Source organism: Neovison vison, chromosome 12 (genome assembly GCF_020171115.1).
Source record: "Neovison vison isolate M4711 chromosome 12, ASM_NN_V1, whole genome shotgun sequence".
Taxonomy (NCBI): Eukaryota; Metazoa; Chordata; class Mammalia; order Carnivora; family Mustelidae; genus Neogale; species Neogale vison.
In genome coordinates, this window is record NC_058102.1 from 109289539 (window position 1) to 109313490 (window position 23952).

The following is a 23952-nucleotide window of genomic DNA, read 5'->3' on the forward strand; positions in this document are numbered from 1 at the left end:
ATTTTGTGAAGAATTTTCACATCAGTATCCATACAGGATATTGGTCTGCAGTTTTCTTTTCCTTTTTGCACTGTCTTTGTCTTATTTTTGTATCAAGGTACTATTACAGGGAAACCAACTGGGCCTGGAGATTTCTTTTTTGGAGTTGTAAAAATTAAATGTTCAATTTCTTAAAACTTATTGAGTTATTCAAAGTATCTCATATTGGTTAGGTGTGGTAGTTTATGCTTTTCAAAGAATCATTCAGTTCAAACAGGTTGTCAAATTTATGTGTGTACAGCTGTTTGTAATAGTCTCTTATTACGCTTTTATACCTGCAGAGTCTGTAGTAGCATCTTCTTTTAAATTCCTGATATTAGCAATTTGTATCTTCTCTCTTTTTTCTTTTTTTTAAAATCTTATTTTATTTAAATTCAATTAAATAACATATAGTGTATTATTAGTTTCAGAGGTAGAATTCAATGATTCTTTCGTTGTCAGTCTTGCTAGAGGTTTGTTAATTTTATTCATCTTTCGAAGAATAATTTTTCTATTTCTCTGATTTTTCAACATTGTGTATTTTTCAATTTCATTGGAATAGCCTATATTTCTTCCTTCTTTTTGCTTAGGGTTTATATTGCTCTTTCTTCCTAGTTTCTTACAGTGAGAACTTATATTACTATTAGAGACTTTTCTTTCTAACAGAAACATTTAGTCCTATGAATTTCTTTCTTTCCTTTTTTTAAGATTTTATTCATTTATTTGACAGAGAGTGGGAGAGAAAGCAAGAGAAAGCACAAGCAGGGGGAGCACCAGAAAGAGGGAGAAGCAGGCTCCTCACTGAGCAGGGAGCCCAATGTGGGGCCAGATCCCAGGATCCTGGGATCATGATCTGAGCAGAAAGCTGATCCTTAACCAACTGAGCCACCCAGGTGCCCCTATAATTTCTTTTTTTAGTACTGTTTTACTTATGACCCACAATTAAAATTTTTTAAATTAAACTTATTTACTTATTTTTGAATCCATTAAGAATTTATTTATCTATTATTATGTTGTTAGCCCCCATATGTGCTCATCACAATACCTGCCCTCCTTAATACCTACCACTTGGTTACACTATCCCTCCATCCTCTCCCTTCTGTAACTTTCAGTTTGGTTTCCAGAGTCCAGAATCTCTTATGGTTTTTCTCCCTCTCTGATTTCTTTGCATTCAGTTTCTTCTCCCTTCCCCTGTGGTCCTCTGCACCATTCCTTATGTTCCACATATGAATAAATCCATATGATAATTGTCTTTCTCTACTTGATTTGTTTCACTTAACAACACTTAACAACTGGAACTCCAGTTCCATCCATGTTGATGCAAATGGTAGGTATGCATCCTGATGGCTGAATGATATTCCTTTGTATGTATGAAACACATCTTTATCCATTCATCTGTTGAAGGAGATCATGAATCCTTCCACAGTTTGGGTACTGTGGATATTGCTGTATGAACATTAGGGTGCATGTGCTCCTTCTTTTCACTATGTCTGTATCTTTGGGGTAAATACTAGTAGTGCAATTGCTGAGTCATAGGGCAGCTCTATGTTTAACATCTAGAGGAAACTCCATACTGTTTTCCACAGTGGCTGTAACAGCTTGCATTCCCACCAACAGTGTAAGAGGGTTCCCCTTTCTCTACATTCTTGCCAACACTTGTTTCCTGTCTTGTTAATTTTTGCCATTCTAATTGTTATAAGGTGGTATCTCATTGTGGTTTTGATTTGTATTTCCCTGATGGCTAATGACATTGAACCCTTTTCATGTATCTGTTAGCCATTTGTATGTCTCCTTTGGAGAATTGTCTGTTAATGTCTTCTGCCCATTTCTTGATTGGATTATTTGTTTTTTGGGTGTAGAGTTTGAGGAGTTCTTTATAGATCTTGGATACCAGTCTTTATCTGTAATGCAAGTATCTTCTCCCATTCCATGGGTTGCTTCTTTGTTTTATTGACTGTTTCCTTTGCTGTGCAGAGCTTTTTATCTTAAAGTACCAATAGTTCATTTCTGCCTTTGTTTCCCTTGCCTTTAAAGACATATCTTGAAAGAAGTTGCTGTGGCTGATGTTAAAGAGGTTACTGTTCATGCTCTTCTCTAGCATTTTGATGGATTCCTGTTTCACATTAAGGTCTTTCATCCATTTTGTGTTTATCTTTGTGTATGGTGTAATTATATGTTCAATCCAGTTTCATTCTTCTGCATATGGCTAACCAAGGCTCCCAGCACCATTTACTGAAGGGACTGTCTTTTTTCCATTGGATATTCTTTCCTGCTTTATCAATGTTTAGTTGACAATAGACATGAGGGTCCATTTCTGGGTTCTCTATTCTGTTCCATTGATCTATGTGTCTGTTTTCGTGCCAGAACCGCACTGTCTTGATGATTACAGCTTTGTAAGATAGCTTGAAGTCAGGCATCATAATGTCCCCAGTTTTTGGCTTTCTTTTTCAACCTTTCCCTGGTGATTCAGGGTCTTTTCTGGTTCCATAAAATTAGAGGATTGTTTGTTCCATCTCTGTGAAAAATGTTGATGGTATTTTGGTAGGGATTGCATTGAAAGTGTAGATTGCTCTGGGCAGCATAGACATTTTCACAGTGATTATTTTTCCAGTCCATGAGCATGGAATGTTTTTCCATGTCTTTGTTTCTTTCTCATTTTCTTTCCTAAGTGTTCTGTAGTTTCTAGAGTATAGATCTTTTACCTCTTTGATTAGGTTTATTCCTAGGTATCCTGTGGTTTTTGGTGCTATTATAAATGGAAATGATTCCTTAATTTCTCTTTCTTCAGTCATACTGTTAGTGTATAGAAATGCAACTGATTTCAGTGCATTAGTTTTGTATCCTGCCACACTGCTGATTTGCTGCATGAACTCTAGTAATTCAGGAGTGGAGTCTTTGGGTTTTCCACATAAAGATTCATATCATCTGTGGAGAGAGAGAGTTTGATTTCTTCTTTGCCAATTTGAGTGCCTTTTATTTCTTTTTGTTGTCTGATTGCTGAGGCTAGGAATTCTAGGACTATGTTGAACAACTGTGGTGAGAATAGGCATTCCTGTCGTGTTCCTGACCTTAAGGGAAAAGGTCCCATGTTTTCTCCATTGAGAATGATATGTGCAGTGGGCTTTTCATAGATGACTTTATGATGTTGAGGTGTGTTCCCTCTATCCATGTATTTTAAAGAGTTTTAAGCAGGAAAGGATGTTGTATTTGTGAAATGCTTTTTCCTGCATTGAAAAAGCATTGAGGATGCTTTCTCAGTTGAGAGAATCAAACGGTTCTTGTCTCTTCTTTTGTTAATGTGATTTATTATGTTGATTGATTTGCGAATGCTGAATCATCCTTGCATCCCAGTAATAAATCCCACCAGGTCGTGGTGAATAATCCTTTGATCCTATTGGTGAGGATCATGTTGAATATTTTGGCATCCATGTTGATCAGGGATACTGGTCTGTAATTCTCCTTTTTTTTTTTTTCTTCAATTTATTTATTTTCAGAAAAACAGTATTCATTATTTTTTTCACCACACCCAGTGCTCCATGCAATCCATGCCCTCTATAATACCCACCACCTGGTACCCCAACCTCCCACCCCCTGCCACTTCAAACCCCTCAGATTGTTTTTCAGAGTCCATAGTCTCTCATGGTTCACCTCCCCTTCCAATTTTTTAAAAATTTATTTATTTTCAGAAAAACATTATTCATTATTTTTTTTTCACCACACCCAGTGCTCCATGCAAGCCGTGCCCTCTATAATACCCGCCACCTGGTACCCTAACCTCCCCCCCCCCCACTTCAAACCCCTCAGATTGTTTTTCAGAGTCCATAGTCTCTCATGGTTCACCTCCCCTTCCAATTTACCCAAATTCCCTTCTCCTCTCTAACGCCCCTTTCCTCCATGCTATTTGTTATGCTCCACATGTAATTCTCCTTTTTGATGAGGTCTTGGGTTTTGGGATCAGGGTCATGTCGGCCTCATAGATTGAACACTAGAAATTACCATATTAACAGCAGAGAGAAAACAGACTAAAAAATTTAACAGAGCCTCAATGACCTGTGGTACTGTACAAAAGATTTAACATTTGTCCAGACATCATCAAGTTCCAAAAGAGAACAGAAAATGTGAGGCCAAAATATATGTAAAGATCAGATGATTGAAACTGCCCACATATGGCAAAGACATAAACCTACAGATTCAGGGAGGAAGAAAGATGGCAGAGTAATAGGGAACCCTAAATTCATCTGGTACCTGGAATTCAGTTAGATAGTTATCAAATTACATTTATCACCCGTGAAATCAATGGGTGAACTGAGAAAATAATTACTTCAGTTCTACAAGTAGAAAAGTGATCACTTTTTGCAAGGTAGAAGACATGAATCCAGGGTGATATATTGGAAAATAAACCATGGAGGGGAGGGAGCTCTTAAGCAAGCTACTGGAAAGATTATAAGCAGCAGAGCACAAAATCGGAACTTTTAGAAGTCTCCTACAGTTGGGGATGTCACTGGTTTAAAGGTGCTCAGGTGGTAAGGTGGGGCAGAATCCTAAGTGGGAAAGCATGGTCTCAGGATCCCTGGGGTCATAAAAAGAAGGGGGGGTGCCTCAGTGCAGCAGAATTCCCAAGCACTGGAGCAGGGAAGCTGGCTGAAAACAATAAGTCTAGGTGCTGGTTTGCTGCTCAGTGTTGCCATAGTGAATGGCTGCATGGTTAGGTAACTGCTTTCTGGGAGGGGCCCTGCAAATAGTGGAAGCAGGGTGAAACACTCGTTATTTCCCTGGGAGAAATAGCATGGGTCCATGCAGCAGGACTCCAGAAAATTTGGAATCTTGAAACCCAGTCATGTGTCTGAGATTAAAAACAGCCACAGGCTCGTAAACACAGAGTTAGGATGGAAAGCAGGAAGACAAGAGTGACTGACTGCTTTTCTGTGAGAGTTCATTGAAAAGTTGGGGGAGGGTGTGTGAGTACAAACTTTCAGCTCCAGGGCTAGATGCACTGCCATTTTCATTGGGTGCCAAAAGCCTTAAGGGAGCAAAACAGTGCAACATAGTGCAATCTGGAGCTGCTTACACTGAGTGAGACCCTTGGCAAATGGGAAGCATACATGGGAAACAGCACAAGGGCTTCTCCCCCAGGAGTCCAGCAGGAACAACTGCTTAGCACCAAGTTTACCAATTAGAGAGAACTGTAAAGCTTCAGCTCTTGGGGAAAATAGTATACAGCATTCATGTTTTTAAAAAATTCTCTAGTGCTTCAGTATTATTTTTCAGCTATTTTCTTATTTTGTAAATTCTTTATTTTTAAAATTTATATATATGTATATATATATTTGTTTCCCTTCATTATATATATTATATATAATATATATGTTTTATATAATTGTGTATACACACACACACACACACACACACACACACATAAGTTTTTCTTTCTTTCCTATTTTGAGATCTTGTTTTCTTTTAACAAGCAGACCAAACACATCCAGGATCTAGTTTTCTGTTCTGCTTTGTTCTAGATTTTTGTTCTGCTTTGTTTCTTGTTTGGTTTTTTTCTTATTTTTTTTTGTTTTTCTTTTTTCCTGGTTTATTTTGTTCTTTTTCTGTTGTTGTGGTTGTTATTGTTGTCTTTTCTCTTTCTTTCTTCTATTTTTTTTTTTTTTTGCTGGACAAAATGAGGAGAATGATAAACTCACCAGTGCTTTAAAACTTGAAGTCAACCAGAAGAAAACTTTTGGAAGGACCACAAATACATGGAGATTAAAGAGCATCCTACTAAAGAATGAATGGGTCAACCAGGAAATTAAAGAAGAATTAAAAAAAATACATGGAAGCAAATGAAAATGAAAACATGATAGTTCAGAACCTTTGGGATAGAGCAAAGGTGGTCCTAGGAGGGAAGTATACAGCAATACAGGTCTTTCTCAAGAAACGAGAAACTTCATACACAACTTCACTTCACACTTAAAGGAGCTAGAAAAACAATAGAAAATAAGCCTAAATACAGCAGGAGGAGAGAATTAATAAAAATGAGAGCAGAAATCAATGACATAAAAATAATAGAAACCCAGTAGTACAGATCAATGAGACTAGGAGCTGGTTCTTTGAAAGAATTAATAAGATCAATAAGCTCCTAGCCAGACTTATCAAAAAGAAAAGAGAAAGACCCCCAATTAATAAAATCATGAAGGAAATGGGAGAGATCACAATCAACGTCAAAGAAATACAACTACAAGAGAATATCATAAGCAACTATATGCCAACAAATTAAGCAATCTGGATGCATTCCTAGAAACATATCAACTACCAAAACTGAACCAGGAAGAAATAGAAAACCTGAACAGACCCATAACCAGCAAGGAAATTGACACAGTAATAAAAAAATCTCCCCCAAAAGAGTCTAGTGTTGGATGACCTCCCAGTAGAATCCTACTAAACATTTGAAAAAGAATTAATACCCATTTTTCTGAAGCTGTTTCAAAAAAATAGAAATGGAAGGAAAGCTTTCAAACTCATTCTATGAGGCCAGCATTACCCTTATTCCCAAACCAGACCAAGACCCCACCAAGGAGAATTACAGACAAATATCCCTAAAGAACATGGATGCAAAAATTCTCACCAAGACACTAGTAAATAGGATCCAAGAGTACATTCAAAGGATTATTCACCAAGACCAAGTGGAAGTCATTCCCAGGCTGCAAGGGTGGTTCAATATCCACAAATCAATCAATGTGATACACCACATTAATAAGAGAAAGAACAAGAACCAAATGATCCTCTCAAATAGTTGCAGAAAAAGCATTTGACAGAGTATAGCATCTGTTCTTGATAAAAATTCTCTGTAGTGCAGGGGTAGAGGGAACAATACCATAAAGGTGATATAAGAAAAATCCACAGTGAATATCAGTCTCAATGGGGAAAAACCGAGAGCCTTTTCCCTAAGGCCATGAATAGGACTCTTTTTTTTTTAACATCTTAATTTAATTTAATTTTTTTCAGTGTTCCAAGATTCATCATTTATACACCACATCCAGTGCTCCATGCAATATGTGCCCTCCTTAATAACCGCTACCAGTCTCACCCATCCCCCCACTCCCCTCCCCTCCAAACCCCTCAGTTTGTTTCTCAGAATCCATAGTCTCTCATCCTTCATCTCCCCCTCGGATTTCCAACAATTCACTTTTCCTTTCCTTTTCCTAATGTCCTCTGTGTTATTCCTTATGTTCCACAAGAAAGTGAAACCATATGATAAATGGATTTCTCTGTCTGACTAGTTTCACTCAGCATAATCTCTTCCAGTCCTGTCCATGTTACAAAAATTGGGTATTCCTTCTTTCTGATGGAGGCATATTTCATTGTACACATGGACCATATCTTCTTTATCCATTCGTCTGCTGAAGGCCATCTTAGCTCTTTCCATGTTTTGGTAATTTTGAACATTGGGGTACATATGGCCCTTCTTTTCACTCCATCTGTATCTTGGGGTAAATACCCAGTAGTGCAATTGCAGGTGAAAGACCCCGCATATAGACACCCTTCCCCCAGCCATAGATTAACTAACCGCTCTTTTGCTTTTCTGTAACTGCTTGGCTGAAAAACATCCTCCCACCACCTGCCACCTTATCTCAAAAACCGGGAGAGAACAAGGACTGAAAGTCTCTAGAGTCCCGTCCGGTCGTCTCGAGGAATTCCGAAGGAACTAACAGCTGTGACCTCAGATAACCCACATTATGTTTTAAAACATCCAATAGGAAACCTGTTGCTTAGCCGTTGCTCCTGTACCCCTTCTTGCCCTATAAAAAAGCTTGTAAGCCTGAAGCCCACGCACTCAGCTAGCTGATGTTGCTGACCGCCGGCAGGCGCGTCTGTGAAGAATAAACCCTCTTGCTTTTGCATCCAGTGGAAGTCTGGTGTCCGATTCTTGGGTGGTGAGATCCGAGGGTCTTTCACAGGGTCATAGGGTAGCTCTATTTTTAATTTTTTGAGGAATCTCCACACTGGTTTCCAAAATGGCTGCACCAGCCTGCATTCCCACCAATACTGTAAGAGAGTTCCTCTTTCTCTACATCCTCTCCAACACTTGTTGTTTCTTGTTTTGTTAATTTTGGCCATTCTAACTGGTGTAAGGTGGTATCTCAATATGGTTTTGATTTGAGCTTCCCTGATGGCTAACGATGAACATTTTTTCATGTGTCTGTTAGCCATTTGTATGTCTTCTTTTGGAGAAGTGTCTGTTAATGTCTTCTGCCCATTTTTTGACATTATTATCTGTTTTTTGGGTGTTGAGTTTGAGAATTTCTTTATAGATCTTGAATATCAGCCCTTTGTCTGTAGCATCATTTGTGAATATCTTTTCCCATTCCATGGGTTGCCTCTTTGTTTTGCTGATTGTTCCCTTTGTTGTGCAGAAGCTTTTTATCTTGATGAAGTTCCAAAAGTTCATTTTTACTTTTTTTTCCTCGCCTTTAAAGACGTGACTTGAAATAAGTTCTTGAAAGAAGCTGTGACTGATGTTGAAGAGGTTACTGCCTATGTTTTCCTCTAGGAATTTGATAGATTCCTGCCTCATGTTAAGGTCTTTCATCCATTTTGAGTTTATCTTTGAATATAGTGTAAGAGAATGGTCAAGTTTTATTCGTCTATACATAGCTGTCCAATTTTCCCAGCACCATTTATTGAAGGGACTTTTTATCCATATTTTTTCCTGGTTTGTCGAAGATTATTTGACCATAGACTTGCGGGTCCATAGCTGGACTCTCTACTCTGTTCCACTGGTCTGTGTATCTGTTTTTTGTGTCAGTACCATGCTGTCTTGGTGATCATAGCTTTGTAATAAAGCTTGAAGTCAGGCAAAGAGATGCCCCCAGCCTTGTTTTTCTTTTTCAACATTTCCTTAGCGATCTGGGGTCTTTCCTGGTTCCATTAAAATTTTAGGATTGTTTGTTCCAGTACTTTGAAAAATGCTGGTGGAATTTTGATTGAAATGGCATTGAAAGTTTAGATTGCTCTGGGCAGTATGGATGTTTTAACAGTGTTTATTCTTCTGATCCATGAGCATGGAATGCTTTTACATCTTCTTGTGTCTTCTTCAACTTCTTTCATGAGTTTCCATAGACTTAGTCCAAGGTATCTTATGGTTCTTGGTATTATAGCAAATGGAATGGATTCTCTAATTTCCCTTTCAATTTTTTTATTGTTAGTGTATAAGAAAGCAACTGATTTCTGTGTTTTGATTTTGTATTCTGCCACATTACTGAATTGTTATATGAGTTCTAGTAGTTTGGAAGTGGAGTATTTTGGGTTTTACTTATAAAGTATGTCATTTGTGAAGAGAGAGAGTTTGACTTCTTCATTGCCACTTTGAATACCTTTTATTTCTTTTTGTTGTCTGATTGCTGTTGCTAGAAATTCTAGTACTATGTTGCACAGCATGGTGAAAGTGGGCATCCTTATCGTGTTTCTGATCTCATTGGGATGGCTCTCAGTTTTTTCCCATTGAGAATGATATTCACATGAACAAGATTCTTAACTCTAGGGAACAAACTGAGAGTTGTTAGAGGGGAGGTGCATAGGGGGATGGGATAACTCGGTGATGGACATTAAGGAGCACACTGGAAGTAATGAGTACTGGGTGTTGTATACAACTGATGAATCACTGAATTCTATAAAAAAGAAAACTGGAAATTATCCAGATATTCTTCAATGTATGAATTGTTAAACTGTGGTGTCATGTAATCCTACTGAGTAATAAAAAGGAGCAAACTAATGATATACTCAATAATCTGGATAAATCTCAAGAGAATTATATTTTGTGGGAAAAAAAACCTCTTTTCCAAAGGTTTACATGTTGTTTGATTCCAAATACATAAAATTTTTGAAATGACAAATTATTGAAAAGGAGAACAGATGAGTAATGTCAGATGAGGAGGGAGCAGTGCTGGAAGGAAGTAGGTGTGGGTATAATAGTGCAACATGAGGGATTCTTGTGGTGATGGAAATGTTCTGTATTGACAATGACTTCAGTGGTATCAATATCTTGGTTGTGATGTGTGCTATCGTTTTAAAGGTTGTAGAAACTGGAATTTCTCTGTTGTATTTGTTATAGCCGCATGTGACTCCACAATTTTGTCAAAATAAAACATTTAATAATAAAAACCCAAATGAGGGATGCCTGGGTGGCTCAGTGGGTTAAAGCCTCTGTCTTTCAGCTCAGGTCATGGTCTCAGGGTCCTCGGATTGAGCCCCATGTTGGGCTCCCTGTTCAGTGGGGAGTCTGCTTCCTCCTCTCTCTTGGCCTGCCCCTCTGCCTACTTGCGATCTCTGTCTGTCAAATAAATAAATAAAATCTTAAAAAAAATAAAAACCTGAACCATGAGAGACTATGGACTCTGAAGAACAATCTGAGGGGTTTGAAGTGGCGGGGGGGTAGGAGGTTGGGGTACCAGGTGGTGGGTATTATAGAGGGCATGGCTTGCATGGAGCACTGGGTGTGGTGAAAAAATAATGAATAATGTTTTTCTGAAAATAAATAAATTGAAAAAAAAAACCCAAATGAATAATATTATAGCTTGGATTTTGTGTTGGTAAAAAAAGAGTTAATATAAAGGACAAATTGGGATAATTGGCAACATTTAAATATTTAGTGTATGTGTTAGAAAATTGTATTTTATCAATATTAAATTTTCTGATTTTGAGAATTGCTCTCACTTAATGTAAGAAAATTTCTTTGGTCTTAGGAGATACATTGGATTATTATGGGTAGTGAGTCTTGATAGGCAATTTCCTTTCCAATAGTTCAGCAAACAAAAGAACACTGATTTAAAATATTATACATATAGGGTGTGTGTGTGTGCCTGTGTGTACACAAGAGAAAAAAGTAATAAAGCAACTGTGCCACAATGTTAATAATAAGTAAAGAGTATATGGGATCATTGTTATACTTTTGTAACTTTTCTGTATGTTTAATATTACTTTCCAAAAAATAAAACATTTAATTAATAAAGGCAATAAATTGCCAGAGAATAGAGAATAATTTAGGAAAGGTAATAGATGCCAAATCATAATCTGTTTTAGTTTTAATTTCCTGGCATGAATTTCAGGGTAGAACTAAAACAGATTATGGTTCTGTTTGACTGCTTCAGTTTATCTCCACTCACTTCTTAACAGATTGTGTTTACCCAAAAAAGTTCTATGACAGAGATTCAATCTACACACCTGAAAATCAAACTTATAATTTATTTTTGGAACCATGCAAAATAAAATAAGGTTTAAAATACAAAAAGCATGTCTTGATAAAATGCAGAAGAAAACAGACAAGGGAAAGAGTTATGGAGGAGAATGAGCAAACAAGTCACATGAAACCAGAAGTGTTCGTGGAGAAATGAACTATGTAAAGAAATACTAATATGTACTTTATTAGTCATTGATATTTTTTTCTTTTTCTTAAAACACCACTTCCCTTAGCCTGTCCTTTTCCTAGAATGAAAATTAACAGGTTCTATAAATTTTTAACAGGTTCTATAAATTTTTCCTCATCTTGTACAAATAGCTTTTCTTTAAAAGTAGCTTTCCACAGCAAAGGAGAACTTGATAATCGCATAAAGTCAGCTAAGGGTTTTTCTCTGCGACCAAATTTAGGCAGTTTTCAAGTGAGGTAGTTAGGTGTGGCTTCTTGTCTTGCACTTGGAATCAAAAAGGAAAAAGAGAAGGAAATCCACCTGTGATTTTCAGTGAAACTGTGCAAGTTATAGAAAATGCTTCTTAGGGCACAAACTTTCTTTCTCTCTGTCTCTCTTTCCCTCCTTTTCTTTCTTTCTTTCTTCTCTTTCTTTTTTCTCTCTCTCCTTCCTTCTCTCTTTCTTTCCTTCCTTCTCTCCTTCTCTTTCTTCCTTCCTTTCTTCTTCTCCTCTTTAAATATTTCATTTATTTGAGAAAGAGTGAGCAAGAGCACAAGCGGGGGTGGTGCAGAGTGAGAGGGAGAAGCAGGGTCCTCGCTGAACAGGGCTTGATCCCAGAACCCCAGGATCAGGACTCCAGCCAAAGGCAGCCGCTTAGGGACTGAGCCACCCAGGCGCCGCCCCCCCCCCAACCTAACTTTCTTTTGAGGCAACTATCAGCCAGTTTCAATTTAAACTCTTTCTTGCCTGGTTTTGAGAAATGTCAGCCAATGCTTTCAAAGAACACCCTTTTGTTAGATCGTCTCATTTTAAGTTCTGAGGAATAAACAGTTTACTTCCTCTCTCCTCTTTGCTTCACCATTCACCACGGCTGTCCTCTGCTGGCTCTGCGGAACAGCAGCAGAATCAAGGAATAAGGACATTACACCCATGTGCCACATTTCACTGAATCAACAAGCCATCGATTTTAAGATACACAATTTCAGAAATTATATTATGAAAGGCAAAATGTATACTGTGAAACACCAAAAGACTGTAAGACACACCCTTTTTTTAAAACTTAAATTCAATTAGCCAACTAATTTTTAGTTTAGTTAGTTGGCTAATTTTTTCAATTAGCCAGCTAACTTTTTAGAGAAAAGCTATTTTTACAGCAAATACATCATTAGTTTCATAGGTCGTGTTGAATAATTGATCAGTTTCTGTAATACCCACTGCTCCTCACATTAAGTGCCCTCTCAATGACCATAAAATGCCGGATAAAAAGGCCCATGTATGTTTGCCCTAGCAGGCAAAGGGCAAGCCCCGGAAGCACAGCATACCTGTTGAAAAGCGAAACCCCAGTGACCACTGGGTCTCCCAGCGGCCGGGATGGGCAGTGCATCGCTCTTGCTCCCCATGCGGAGGCGCTGGGCACAGCTGACTCCCGCTGAGTTTCACTTTCCATTCAGTGGGAAACGAAAGCTGGGCGGCCGCTGGTGGGCGGGGCCTGAGCGAACCTTGCAGGGGCGTCCCACGATCTAAACTCTAGGCTAGATGACTGGACTAGCCGGCCCAGCTCTGCTGTGCATGTGCATTCTCCGCCAACCCCGGCTGCCAGCAAGGCTACAGAAGCTTTTTCTGTTTCCCAAGCATCCATCTTCGCGGTGGAGGTTTGACGCTTCCCTGGAAGTCCAGGCAAGTTTGGTGTTCATTTTCAAAGCTTTCTTTCCAGGGACGACATCCAACGGGGCTTTACTCAGATGCCACCAGGGCAATCAAGGGATTTATTTGGATTTTTGCAAATTATAATAATGGTCTATATTTATTACATACATATATTGGGTCAATGAATTTTTTTTACAACCTGATATATTTATTTGGGCTTCTTGCGTTTTGTGTTTAATTTAAAAAGAAATTCCAAAAGTGGTGTAACCTTGTAAAAAAATTGGAAAAAAAATGCAGACAGGTGAGTAAAGTAGAAACAGAAATTTCTCTTACTCCACAACTCTGTATCATTTTTCGGTATACTTTACTAGAAATTTTCATCCATACAAGTTATTAATATTGTTTTGTAATTTGCCTTTTCCCACAGATGGATCTCTTTTCACGGCAAGATGTATAGCTAGGTCATCCTCATTTAAAAAAATTGGTGCATAATATGGTGCGTGCATCATTTATTTAAACCATTAATAGGCATTTATGCTGTTTCTAGTTTTTACTGGTATAGATGATGCAGCAGTACACATTTATGTACACATTCATGTGAATATACAAATATATTTGTGAAAAATTCCTAGAAGTGGAATTGCTGGGTCAGTGGGCATCTATACTGAGAAATTTGGAAGATTTTGTCAAATTGTGCAAATAAGGAATATTTTAGTCTTAATCCCCCTCCAACCTCCTCGCCTTTTTTTCCTGGAAGAAAGCTGAATTTAGATGTTTAAACATAAAACTCCATTCTATGACTTTTGAAAATCTGGGTTCAAAGTGTTTGGAAATTAAAACAGTGGCTTTAGTTGCATTATTTATAGCTTTGAGGTAGTTATTCTTTGAAATTGTTCCAGAAAACAGGCAAATTATTTATATTTTGTTTTATTATTTTTATTTTTTGAGGAGGGAGAGGGGCACTGGAAGAGAAAAAGAGAGAGAGAGAGAAAATCTTAAGCAGGCTCTATGCTCAGCACAGAGCCCCATCCTGGGCTCAATCTCAGGACCCTGAAGTCACAGCCTGAGCCAAAATTAAGAGTCAAACACTTAAACAACTGAGTTACCCAGGTGCCCTTTAAACAAGGCAAATGCTTTAAAACATTTGGAAACTTTCTTTTATAGTGTTATGTAGTGGCAGAGGGAGGTCAGGGGAGGGTGTTTAAATCTAGATATCTGGGCTATCTAGATATCCTAGTTTATAGGAACAAAATGGGTAGAAGAGTAATGTATGTATATAGTGCTATTTTGATTTATGGAGCACTATCAAGAACTAAAAAAAAACCAACACTCTGTTTTGTTTTTCCTTTTTCACTATTAAAAATGTGCTTTGCTTTTGGCATTTTTATTTTTTAAAATTTAAACTTTTTAATTTTTTATTATTATGTTTGATTAGCCAACATATGGTACATCATTAGCTTTTGATGTAGTGTTCAAGGATTCTTCCATTGCGTATAACACCCAGTGCTCATCACAACATGTGCTTTTGGCACTTTTACACAAAGATGGGCTTGCAAAGGGGAAACACTTAACATGTACACAGCCTCAAAGAGGGTAAGTCCTAATGCCTTCCACGTGGGCTGATTCTTTTAGAGAGAGTGGTCCCAAGATTCATTCCCTCTTATCTGGGGTTTCCTCTGGTATGGTTCTAATTCATGGACAGAGCATATTACCATTACTTAAGAAACATACAACAAATGATTAAAGGATGAGGTCTAAATTTGTTATTGCCATGATGGGTTGTATTTGTATGTGGATACAAACCACTATGAGGTATCATATTCTAGGCATGTTAATTTTGTTCCTCTTAGGGCATTTCGAGACAGTCGGTTTTCCTTATGGAGAGAGAGCCTAGTTGTGGGTGAAGAGCCCAGTTAAAGACACAGACCAGCCAGGTTTCCTGCATCGCATTTTTTGCTGTTTCTTGGAAGTCCCTGATTGATTCTGTGGCTACAATGATGGTGGACTTAGACCTGCTTCTATCATTCATGTCTTTTACTTATTTTAAGAGTAAAAATTTGGGGAAGGTTGGGGACTAGATTAGTTTAGTTCTTTGGAACCAATAAGCATTTAATAAATAATAGACTATTTTCCAGAGCAGTTTTAGGTCCACAGCAAATTTGGGTGGGATGTACAGAGTTCCCATATATCTTACCCCTCTCCTGACCCTCGTTTTAACCATTATCATCATCTGACACCAAAGTGGTACATTTGCTGCAACTGATGAGCCAACAGTGACACATGATTATCATCAAAAGTTCATGCTTTACAATAGGGTTCACTCTTGGTGTTGTGCATTGTATGAGTTTTAACAAATGTATAATGACGTGTATCTACCATTATAGTATCATATGGAATAATTTCACTGCCCTAAAAATCCTCTGTTGGAGTCAATTTTTTGAGTCAGGGCTTGAGTTTGAAAATTCAGCTTCATTGGAATAAAACCATCCTTTTTTCTCTGGTACGTGCTAATCACCACCAACTTAGCTCAACAGAGTATTCTCTGCCAGCTCCACCTTTCTTTTTTTTTTTTTTTTAAATTTTTTTTTCCAATTTATTTATTTTCAGAAAAACAGTATTCATTATTTTTTCACCACACCCAGTGCTCCATGCAAGCTGTGCCCTCTATAATACCCACCACCTGGTACCCCAACCTCCCCCCCCCCGCCACTTCAAACCCCTCAGATTGTTTTTCAGAGTCCATAGTCTCTCATGGTTCATCTCCCCTTCCAATTTACCCAAAAGCACATACCCTCCCCAATGTCCATAACCCTACCTCCCTTCTCCCAACCCCCCTCCCCCCAGCAACCCACAGTTTGTTTCGTGAGATTAAGAGTCACTTATGGTTTGTCTCCCTCCCTATCCCATCTTGTTTCATGGATTCTTCTCCTACCCACTTAAGCCCCCATGTTGCATCACCACTCCCTCACAGCTCCGCCTTTCTTCATCCTTCTTAGATCTCTAGGTTTCATTTTCCTTCCTTTTGTAGCCACACCTACTTATTTCCCCTCTGATCAGCTCTGAAGATTTTCCTCTTGGAATCTGGCTTTCCAGCCTGCCCAAATGATACTCTCCACTGGGGTTTACTGCTATATTTGGCTGACATAAAGAGTTTTGAGTTTTTTTTTTTTTTTAAGACTTACTTATTTATTTGCCAGACAGAGAGAGCGAGAGAGCATGAGAGTACAAGAAGGGGGAGCTGCAGGCAGAGGGAGGAGCTGGCCCCCTACTGAGGAGGAACCCCCCCCCCCATGTGGGACTCAATACCAGGACCCTGAGATCATGACCGGAGCTGAAGGCAGATGCTCAGTGGACTGCCACCCAAACATCCCAGTTTTGAGGTCTTGACAAAGTACAGAACAATGTCTCTGGAAAACACAGGCCGGTCCTTTTCTATACTGTTTCATCAGATTTCTCTCTGTGTGGTCTTAGAATCCTATTTCTTGCTCATGGAATTGCTAACTGCCATCATTTCTCTCTTAGTTTTAACCCTTCAGGCTGAGGTTCCTCAGATTATGAAATTGTTTTTATTTATTTATTTAACTTATTACGAGACTATTTATTTATTTATTTATAATTTATTTATTTTCAGCATAACAGTATTCATTATTTTTGCACTACATCCAGTGCTCTATGCAATCCGTGCCCTCTATAATACCTGGTACCCCAACCTCCCACCCCCCCCCCCGCCACTTCAAACCCCTCAGATTGTTTTTCAGAGTCCATAGTCTCTCATGGTTCACCTCCCCTTCCAATTTCCTCCAACTCCCTTCTCCTCTCTAACTCCCCATGTCCTCCATGCTATTTGTTATGCTCCACAAATAAGTGAAACCATATGATAATTGACTCTACGAGACTATTTATTAAGACTGTTTATGATTACTGAAAATAAGTACAAAGTAAAAGAGATTATTATCTGAGTCATTTAACATGATTTATTAATATATGCCACCTTTATATTTAGATTTTTCCCAACTTCTGATTTTCACCTTTGCTTCACATTTTGTAAAAGAATTAAGAAAAAGAAATTCTAACAGTTCTTCTCATCCCTAATTTGTTAATTTTTTGGATCTTGAAATAGGAACAGTATTGCCAACGTAAGGTTCCCTTGAGAAATGGTAAATCTATCCCCTAAATGAATTATTGCTTATTTTAAAATTGCATATTAATTAATTATAAGAAATTTGGAAATTAAGAGAAATAATAAAAAAATGAAAAAATTGATTTGTAATCCCACCAATGAAATCTCTATTTAATGACATTTTTGGTATATTTCATCCCAGTCTTTCCTCTCTCCTTCTGTAGTTATATTTATGTTTTAAAAAATTAGGTTTGGGGGGCCTGGATGGCTCAGTTGTTAAGTGTCTGCCTTGGGCTCAGGTCATCTTCCTAGGGTCCTGGGATCAAGCCCCACATGGGACTCCCTGCTCAGGGGGAGTATGCTTCTCTATCTCCTCTCCCTGCTTGTGTTCCCTCTCTTGCTGTCTCTCTCTCAAATAAATAAATAAAATCTTTAAAAAAAATTAGGTCATACCATATGATTTTCATATAATTTCTTTTTTTATTCAATGAAGTGTTATAGTCACTTCCCCATCTTTCTTAGTCTAAAATGATTGTAATGTCACCATAGTATTTCATTTTGTGAGAGTGTTGTAATTTACTAACTTTTATTGTTGCATTTCCTATTTTTTTTCTGTTTTGGCCATTGTAAATAATGCTTCAGCTCTTGAATTTGAAATTGTCCTTTTCCTTTTTTCAATGGACAACAACAAAAAAATCTCCCTTTTGGGGGGAGGGGGGTTGGGAGAAGGGGGGTAGGGTTATGGACATTGGGGAGGGTATGTGCTTTTGGGTAAATTAGAAGGGGAGGCAAACCATGAGAGACTATGGACTCTGAAAAACAGTCTGAGGGGTTTGAAGTGGCGGGGGGGTGGGTGGGAGGTTGGGGTACCAGGTGGTGGGTATTATAGAGGGCACAGCTTGCATGGAGCACTGGGTGTGGTGAAAAAATAATGAATACTGTTTTTCTGAAAATAAATAAATTGGAAAAAAAAATTTAGAGATAAACAAAAAAAAAAACAGGATGCAAAATGGTACATATACTTTAATAGCTATAACACAAAGGAAAAATTATAGCTAGAAAAATCCTGCAAAGAAAAATACCCAGTTCCTTGAGAATGAGAATTTATTAGGTTTATTAATGGGGTCATTCTTTTTGTTTTTCTAATTTTTCTGTAATGTAATTTCTAAGTTACCTTTCATTAAAGAGCTTTATTTAAATGTTATTTTTGTAGCTCATAATAATTAAACTGTTTTTAAAGGGAAATATCAGAAAAGAAGAATGTTAAAAATTTACTGATATTCTCATCACTGGTAATGTATTAGAGTATAGCCTCCCTGTTCTTCTATATGCATATAAACCCACAATTTTATAAGCAAAAAATAAAATTATATTGTACTTATAAAAAAAATCTCCCTTTGAAAAATCATCTAGTGTTAAGTAATGAGGAGCAAAAAGATATTTAAAAGGATAGACAAAATATTAATGGAATTATTGCACCCCATTTTCCTAAATGCTTCACTTTTTCTCATCAGTATTTCATTTTATTTGTAAAATACATAAGGAAAATAGGCCATAAAAATGAATCTCTTACATAGATCTTTATATGTATCTTTGATTATTTTTATTTATTAAGTTTATATTTTAAGTCCAGTATTAATTTCAGTTCTACAATAGAGTGATTCAACATTCCATACATCATCCAGTGCTCATTGTGACAAGTGCACTCCTTAAATCCCCATCACTTATTTCACCCATTGATTATTTTCTTCATCAGTATTAATTAGTACTCTTTCAGCTACAAGGACAGAAAGTCTTTTCAAGCTAATTTTAAAAACAGCAGAGGAGGGGCGCCTGGGTGGCTCAGTGGGTTAAGCCTCTGCCTTTGGCTCAGGTCATGAACCCAGGGTCCTGGGATCGAGCCCCTCATCAGGCTCTCTGCTCAGCGGGGAGCCTGCTTCCTCCTCTCTCTCTGCCTGCCTCTCTGCCTACTTGTGATCTGTCTCTCAAGTAAATAAATAAAATCTTAAAAAAAACAACAACAACAGCAGAGGAGGGGCACCTGGGTGGTTCTGCTAATTAAGCATCTGCCTTCAGCTCAGGTCATGGTCTCAGGATCCTGGAATAGTATCAGAGTATGAGAATGGAAACAGGTTTTTTAAAAAATTATGTTCAACTAGCCAACATAGAGTACATCATTGGTTTTTGATGTAGTGTCCAACAATACATTAGTTTTTAAAAGGAAGAGGTGATTCTGCTACCAAAAGAAGGGGCAGAGGCCTGGCAGAAATGACAGATGTTCACTATGGTCATTGTTGAGGTTGTAATAAATGTTGCCAAATTTGTGTCAAGGCTGGCTTTAGCAGCTTGTACTCCCAGTGGCAGAGTGTGGAATGCTTGTGCAGTGGCTAAGTTAGGAAAGCTGTTTGGGGCTGCTAGACCTGGACCAAGAGTGTTCTGTCTTCCATATCTCCATAAATAAGCAACATGAGGTTTTCATTAATGACTTCCTTAAATGCAAATGAAACAACCAGGAAATCATGCACTTTTAAGGAAACTAATACAGAAGATTCTTCATGAAACTAATTAAAGATTTTTGTCTTGTGTTGAAATCTGTATGTTTCATGGAGCACTGGGTATTATATGCAAACAATGAATCATGGAATATTACATCAACAATTCATGATGTCTCTTTTTAATTTTTTGAGGAACCTCCACCCTGTTTTCCAAAGTATCTGTACCAACTTACATTCCCACCAACAGTGTAAGAAGATTCCCCTTTCTCCACATCCCCTCCAACATTTGTTGTTTCTTGCCTTGGTCCAGTGATGGGTATTAAGGAGGACATGTATCTCATGGAGCACTGGGTATTACATGTAAACAATGAATCATGGAACATTACATCAAAAACTAACCACGTACTATATGGTAACTAACATAACATAATAAAAAATAATAATAAGGAAAAAACTAATGGTGTACTGTATGGTGGCTAGTACAACTTAAAAAAAAAAAGAAAAGAAACCTGCATGACACTCGTCAACCCTTGACATCCTAAGCGTCTTTAGTACCTGTTGTCTAAAACATCTTCTCAAACTTTATTGCATATATAAAGAGCCAGGAATCTTGTCAACATGCAGATTCAATTTAGTAGGTCTGCTGTGCAGCCCAATATTCTGTTTTTTAAATAGACTTACAGGTGATGCTGATGCTGCTGGTCTGGAGACCTGCTTTTATTTTTTTTTATTTTTAATTTAAATTCAATTTAGTTAACATATAATATATTGTTAGTTTTGGGGTAGGATATAGTGATTTATCAGTTGCATATAATACTGGTGCTTATTACAATCAAGTGCCCTCCTTAATGCTTATCACCCAATCACCTCATCTTACCCCCTCTCCAGCAACCCTCAGTTTGTGTCCTGGAGTTAACAGTCTCTTATGGTTTGCCTTCCTCTCTGTTTTCATCTTATTTTATTTTTCCTTCCCTTCCCCAGTGTTCATCTGTTCTGTTTCTTAAATTCCACATATTCGGGAAATCATATGGTGTTTCTCTTTCTCTGATTTATTTTGCTTGGTGTAATACCCTCTAATTCCAACCATGTCGATGTAAGTGTAAGTATTCATTTTTTGATGGGTGAGTAGTATTCCATTGTATATATACACCACTTTTTTATCCATTCATCTGTTGATGGACATCTGGGCTCCTTCCATTGTTTGGCTATTGTGGACATTGCTGCTATAAATATTAGGGTGTATGTGACCTTTTGAATCACTATGTTTATATCCTTTGTATAAATACCTAGCAGTGTAATTGCTGGGTCGTATTGAGGGTAGCTCTATTTTTAACTTTTTAAGGAACCTCCACATTATTTTCTGGAGGGACTATACCAGCTTGCATTCCCACCAAAGTGTGAGGAGGCTCCTCTTTCTTTGCATTCTCACCAATATCTGTTATTTCTTGACTTGTTCATTTTAGCCATTCTGACAAATGTGAGGTGGTATCTCATTGAGGTTTTGATTTGTATTTCCCTGATGCTGAGTGATGTGGAGTATTGTTTCATATGTCTGTTGGCCATTTGTATGTCTTCTTTGGAGAAATGACTGTTCGTGTCTTCTGGCCATTACTTGACAGAAGTTATTTGTTTTTTGGGTGTTGAGTTCAATAAGTTCTTTATAGATTTTGGATACTAACCGTTTATCCAATTCGCCATTTGCAAATATCTTCTCCGATTCTGTAGGTTGCCTTTTAGTTTTGTTGTTTCCTTCACTGTGTAAAAGCTTTTTATCTTGATGAAGTCCCAAGAGTTCATTTTTGCCTTTGTTTCCCTTGCTTTTGGAGATGTGTCTAGTAAGAATTTGCTGTGGACGAGGTCAAAGAGGTTGCTGCCTGTGCTCTCCTCTAGGTTTTTAATGGACTCCTGTAGAGACCTGCTTTTTAAGTAGCAAGATATAAGACCAGGTGTTCCCAATATTTTAACAAAACAAAAAATCAAGACCTACCACTCTCAAAATAATAATTGTTATTTTATTTTATTTTTTTTAAAGATTTTATTTATTTATTTGACAGAGAGAGATCACAAGTAGATAGAGAGGCAGGCAGAGAGAGAGAGAGAGAGAGAGAGAGAAGCAGGCTCCCTGCTGAGAAGAGAGCCCGATGCGGGACTCGATCCCAGGACCCTGAGATTATGACCCAAGCCGAAGGCAGCGGCTTAACCCACTGAGCCACCCAGGCGTCCCAATAATTGTTATTTTAGTATGCACTAATTGAGAAAACATATTGAAAATTACTATACATTCAGAAAAACTTTTACATTAGACTGTGTTTTTATAGTCATGATGGCATCTGCCTACATTTTGGCACATTTTGACAGAACACTAAAAGGCTGAGTTTTATTTGGTTACCATTCTGCCATCTGACCCCATCTTTACTTAAATGCACACCAATTTCAGTATCTTCATTGGAATAGAAGGATGGGAATATCTTGCAGCAGGTATCAATGAGAAATATTTGGATTCTCAAGAGGACTTTTAGTTTGATTATTCCAGTAGGTTTCAGTGAACAAAACTGAAGGCATTAAGTTCTGTAAACTATAGCATTAGGCTTTTTTGGTGTGGTTAGAGTAGCCTTCTAAGCACATAATGTCTATCATTCCATAGTGCTTGAACATCTCATGTGAGTACCCAACAGGACAATTCCAAAATCTCTTTCGTATCAAGTAGTGTGTGTTTGATTGATGAAGAACTGCTGACTTTCTCCTTTGGCCAGAATTTCTGTTTCATTTTTCTGTGCTATAATTACTTTATGAATATATACTGAACAATATGAGCAAATCACTATATGCAGGACAGTCTACATAACTTGCCAGTCCTACGGTAAAGTAAAAATGTGGAGTTCCTTGTTAAAAATTATTAAGAATTTCAAGTCTATAACAAGGCAAGCATTAAACCAAGCCTGGGATCTCCTGAGCATAGGTCTCTGGAACTACACAGTTTGTACACTCATGAAGCAGGCCATGACTGTATGTTCATGATTCCTAAACAACTCAGAGCTTCCATCTTGTTTGTTCCACTGTTGATGTTATTGACATTTTAAAAACTGGTTTTTCAGTCCATAAATATTTCTTCAATCAGATTTGCAAGGAGAGAATCCTGGCTGAATTCAATATCCACCATGCTCTTGAATTTTAAAGACTCTGGTTGTTTCTGCCTGTTCAAATAGATATCTGATGTACATAATATAGAAATGGCACATTTAAAATATCAATTTTTTGTGCCTGTTGTGGCCAACAGAATATAATTCAGGAAAATTATTTTTAGCAGAATATTTTCCAGAACAATGTTGTCTCTAAGATTCAAATTTTGGACAATTCTTAAAAGTTTCATTTCCAACTATCAAATTGAGTGACAATCTAAAGCAATCATTTGGATAACAGTTTTTAGCTTTCATAAGTAGACTAAACACTAAAAGCGCTGTGTGCTTGATTCAGTTTGTGTAGTATATGATTTTTGAAGTTTGACTAGTGAGAGCAAACTCTGTTATGGGTATCCTATTAGTCTTTAAACTTTTTTTCTTTTTTCAGATTTTAAACTATTCTTTATCATACTTGGATTGAGGGATGATTTATTATTGACTTTTTAGTATATATATTTGGGATTTTTCACCTCATGATAATTTTAGGTTATAAAGTTGACATTCTGCTTTTAATTCATCTTCACAAGATGTGAAGAATTTATAGATTGGATCTTTTTCTTGAAACACTGTGGCATTGGGAATAAATAATTAAAATTTAAATACAGTTCTTAATAATAAGTATTAAAGTGCAACAGTACCATTGGAAAGATGTAGCTGATTCTGATATGAAATGGAAAGGTGTATAAAAATAAAAAAAATGGGGGTGCCTGGGTGGCTTAGTCAGTTAAGCATCTGCCTTTGGCTCAGGTCATGATCCCAGGGTCCTGGGATCGAGTCCCACGTCAGTCTCTCTGCTCATCTTGGAGCCTGCTTCTCCTTCTCCCTTTTCCCACAGCTCTGCCTGCTTGTGCGTGTGTACTCTCTTCCTCCCCCCTCTGTCAAATCAGTCAATCAATTAAATATATATATACGTGGAGATGTGCTGTCACAAATCTCTTATTGTAGTGTCTTCTCATGGAAAAAATTAAATAGCCAGACCAAGTTTGGGTATGTAGGCACTGTCCCCCCTGTGGAATATGTAAAGAATATCCAGGTAAAAATGAGCTGAAAAAAGACTACCAAGCAGTGTACCAAGTAAATAAAAATGAACACATATTAAACAA

General features: G+C 37.5%; 1 protein-coding gene across 1 annotated transcript in view; it reads left to right on the forward strand.

Annotated features, from left to right (window-relative positions):
• Window positions 1-12944: 12944 nt before the first annotated feature.
• The window catches only part of USP18 (ubiquitin specific peptidase 18), a 62441-nt gene continuing 51433 nt past the window's right edge, over window positions 12945-23952 (forward strand). The window contains 2 exon segments of the mRNA XM_044226682.1: window positions 12945-12995; window positions 12997-13085. Coding sequence (XP_044082617.1) covers window positions 12945-12995; window positions 12997-13085 — 140 coding nt within the window.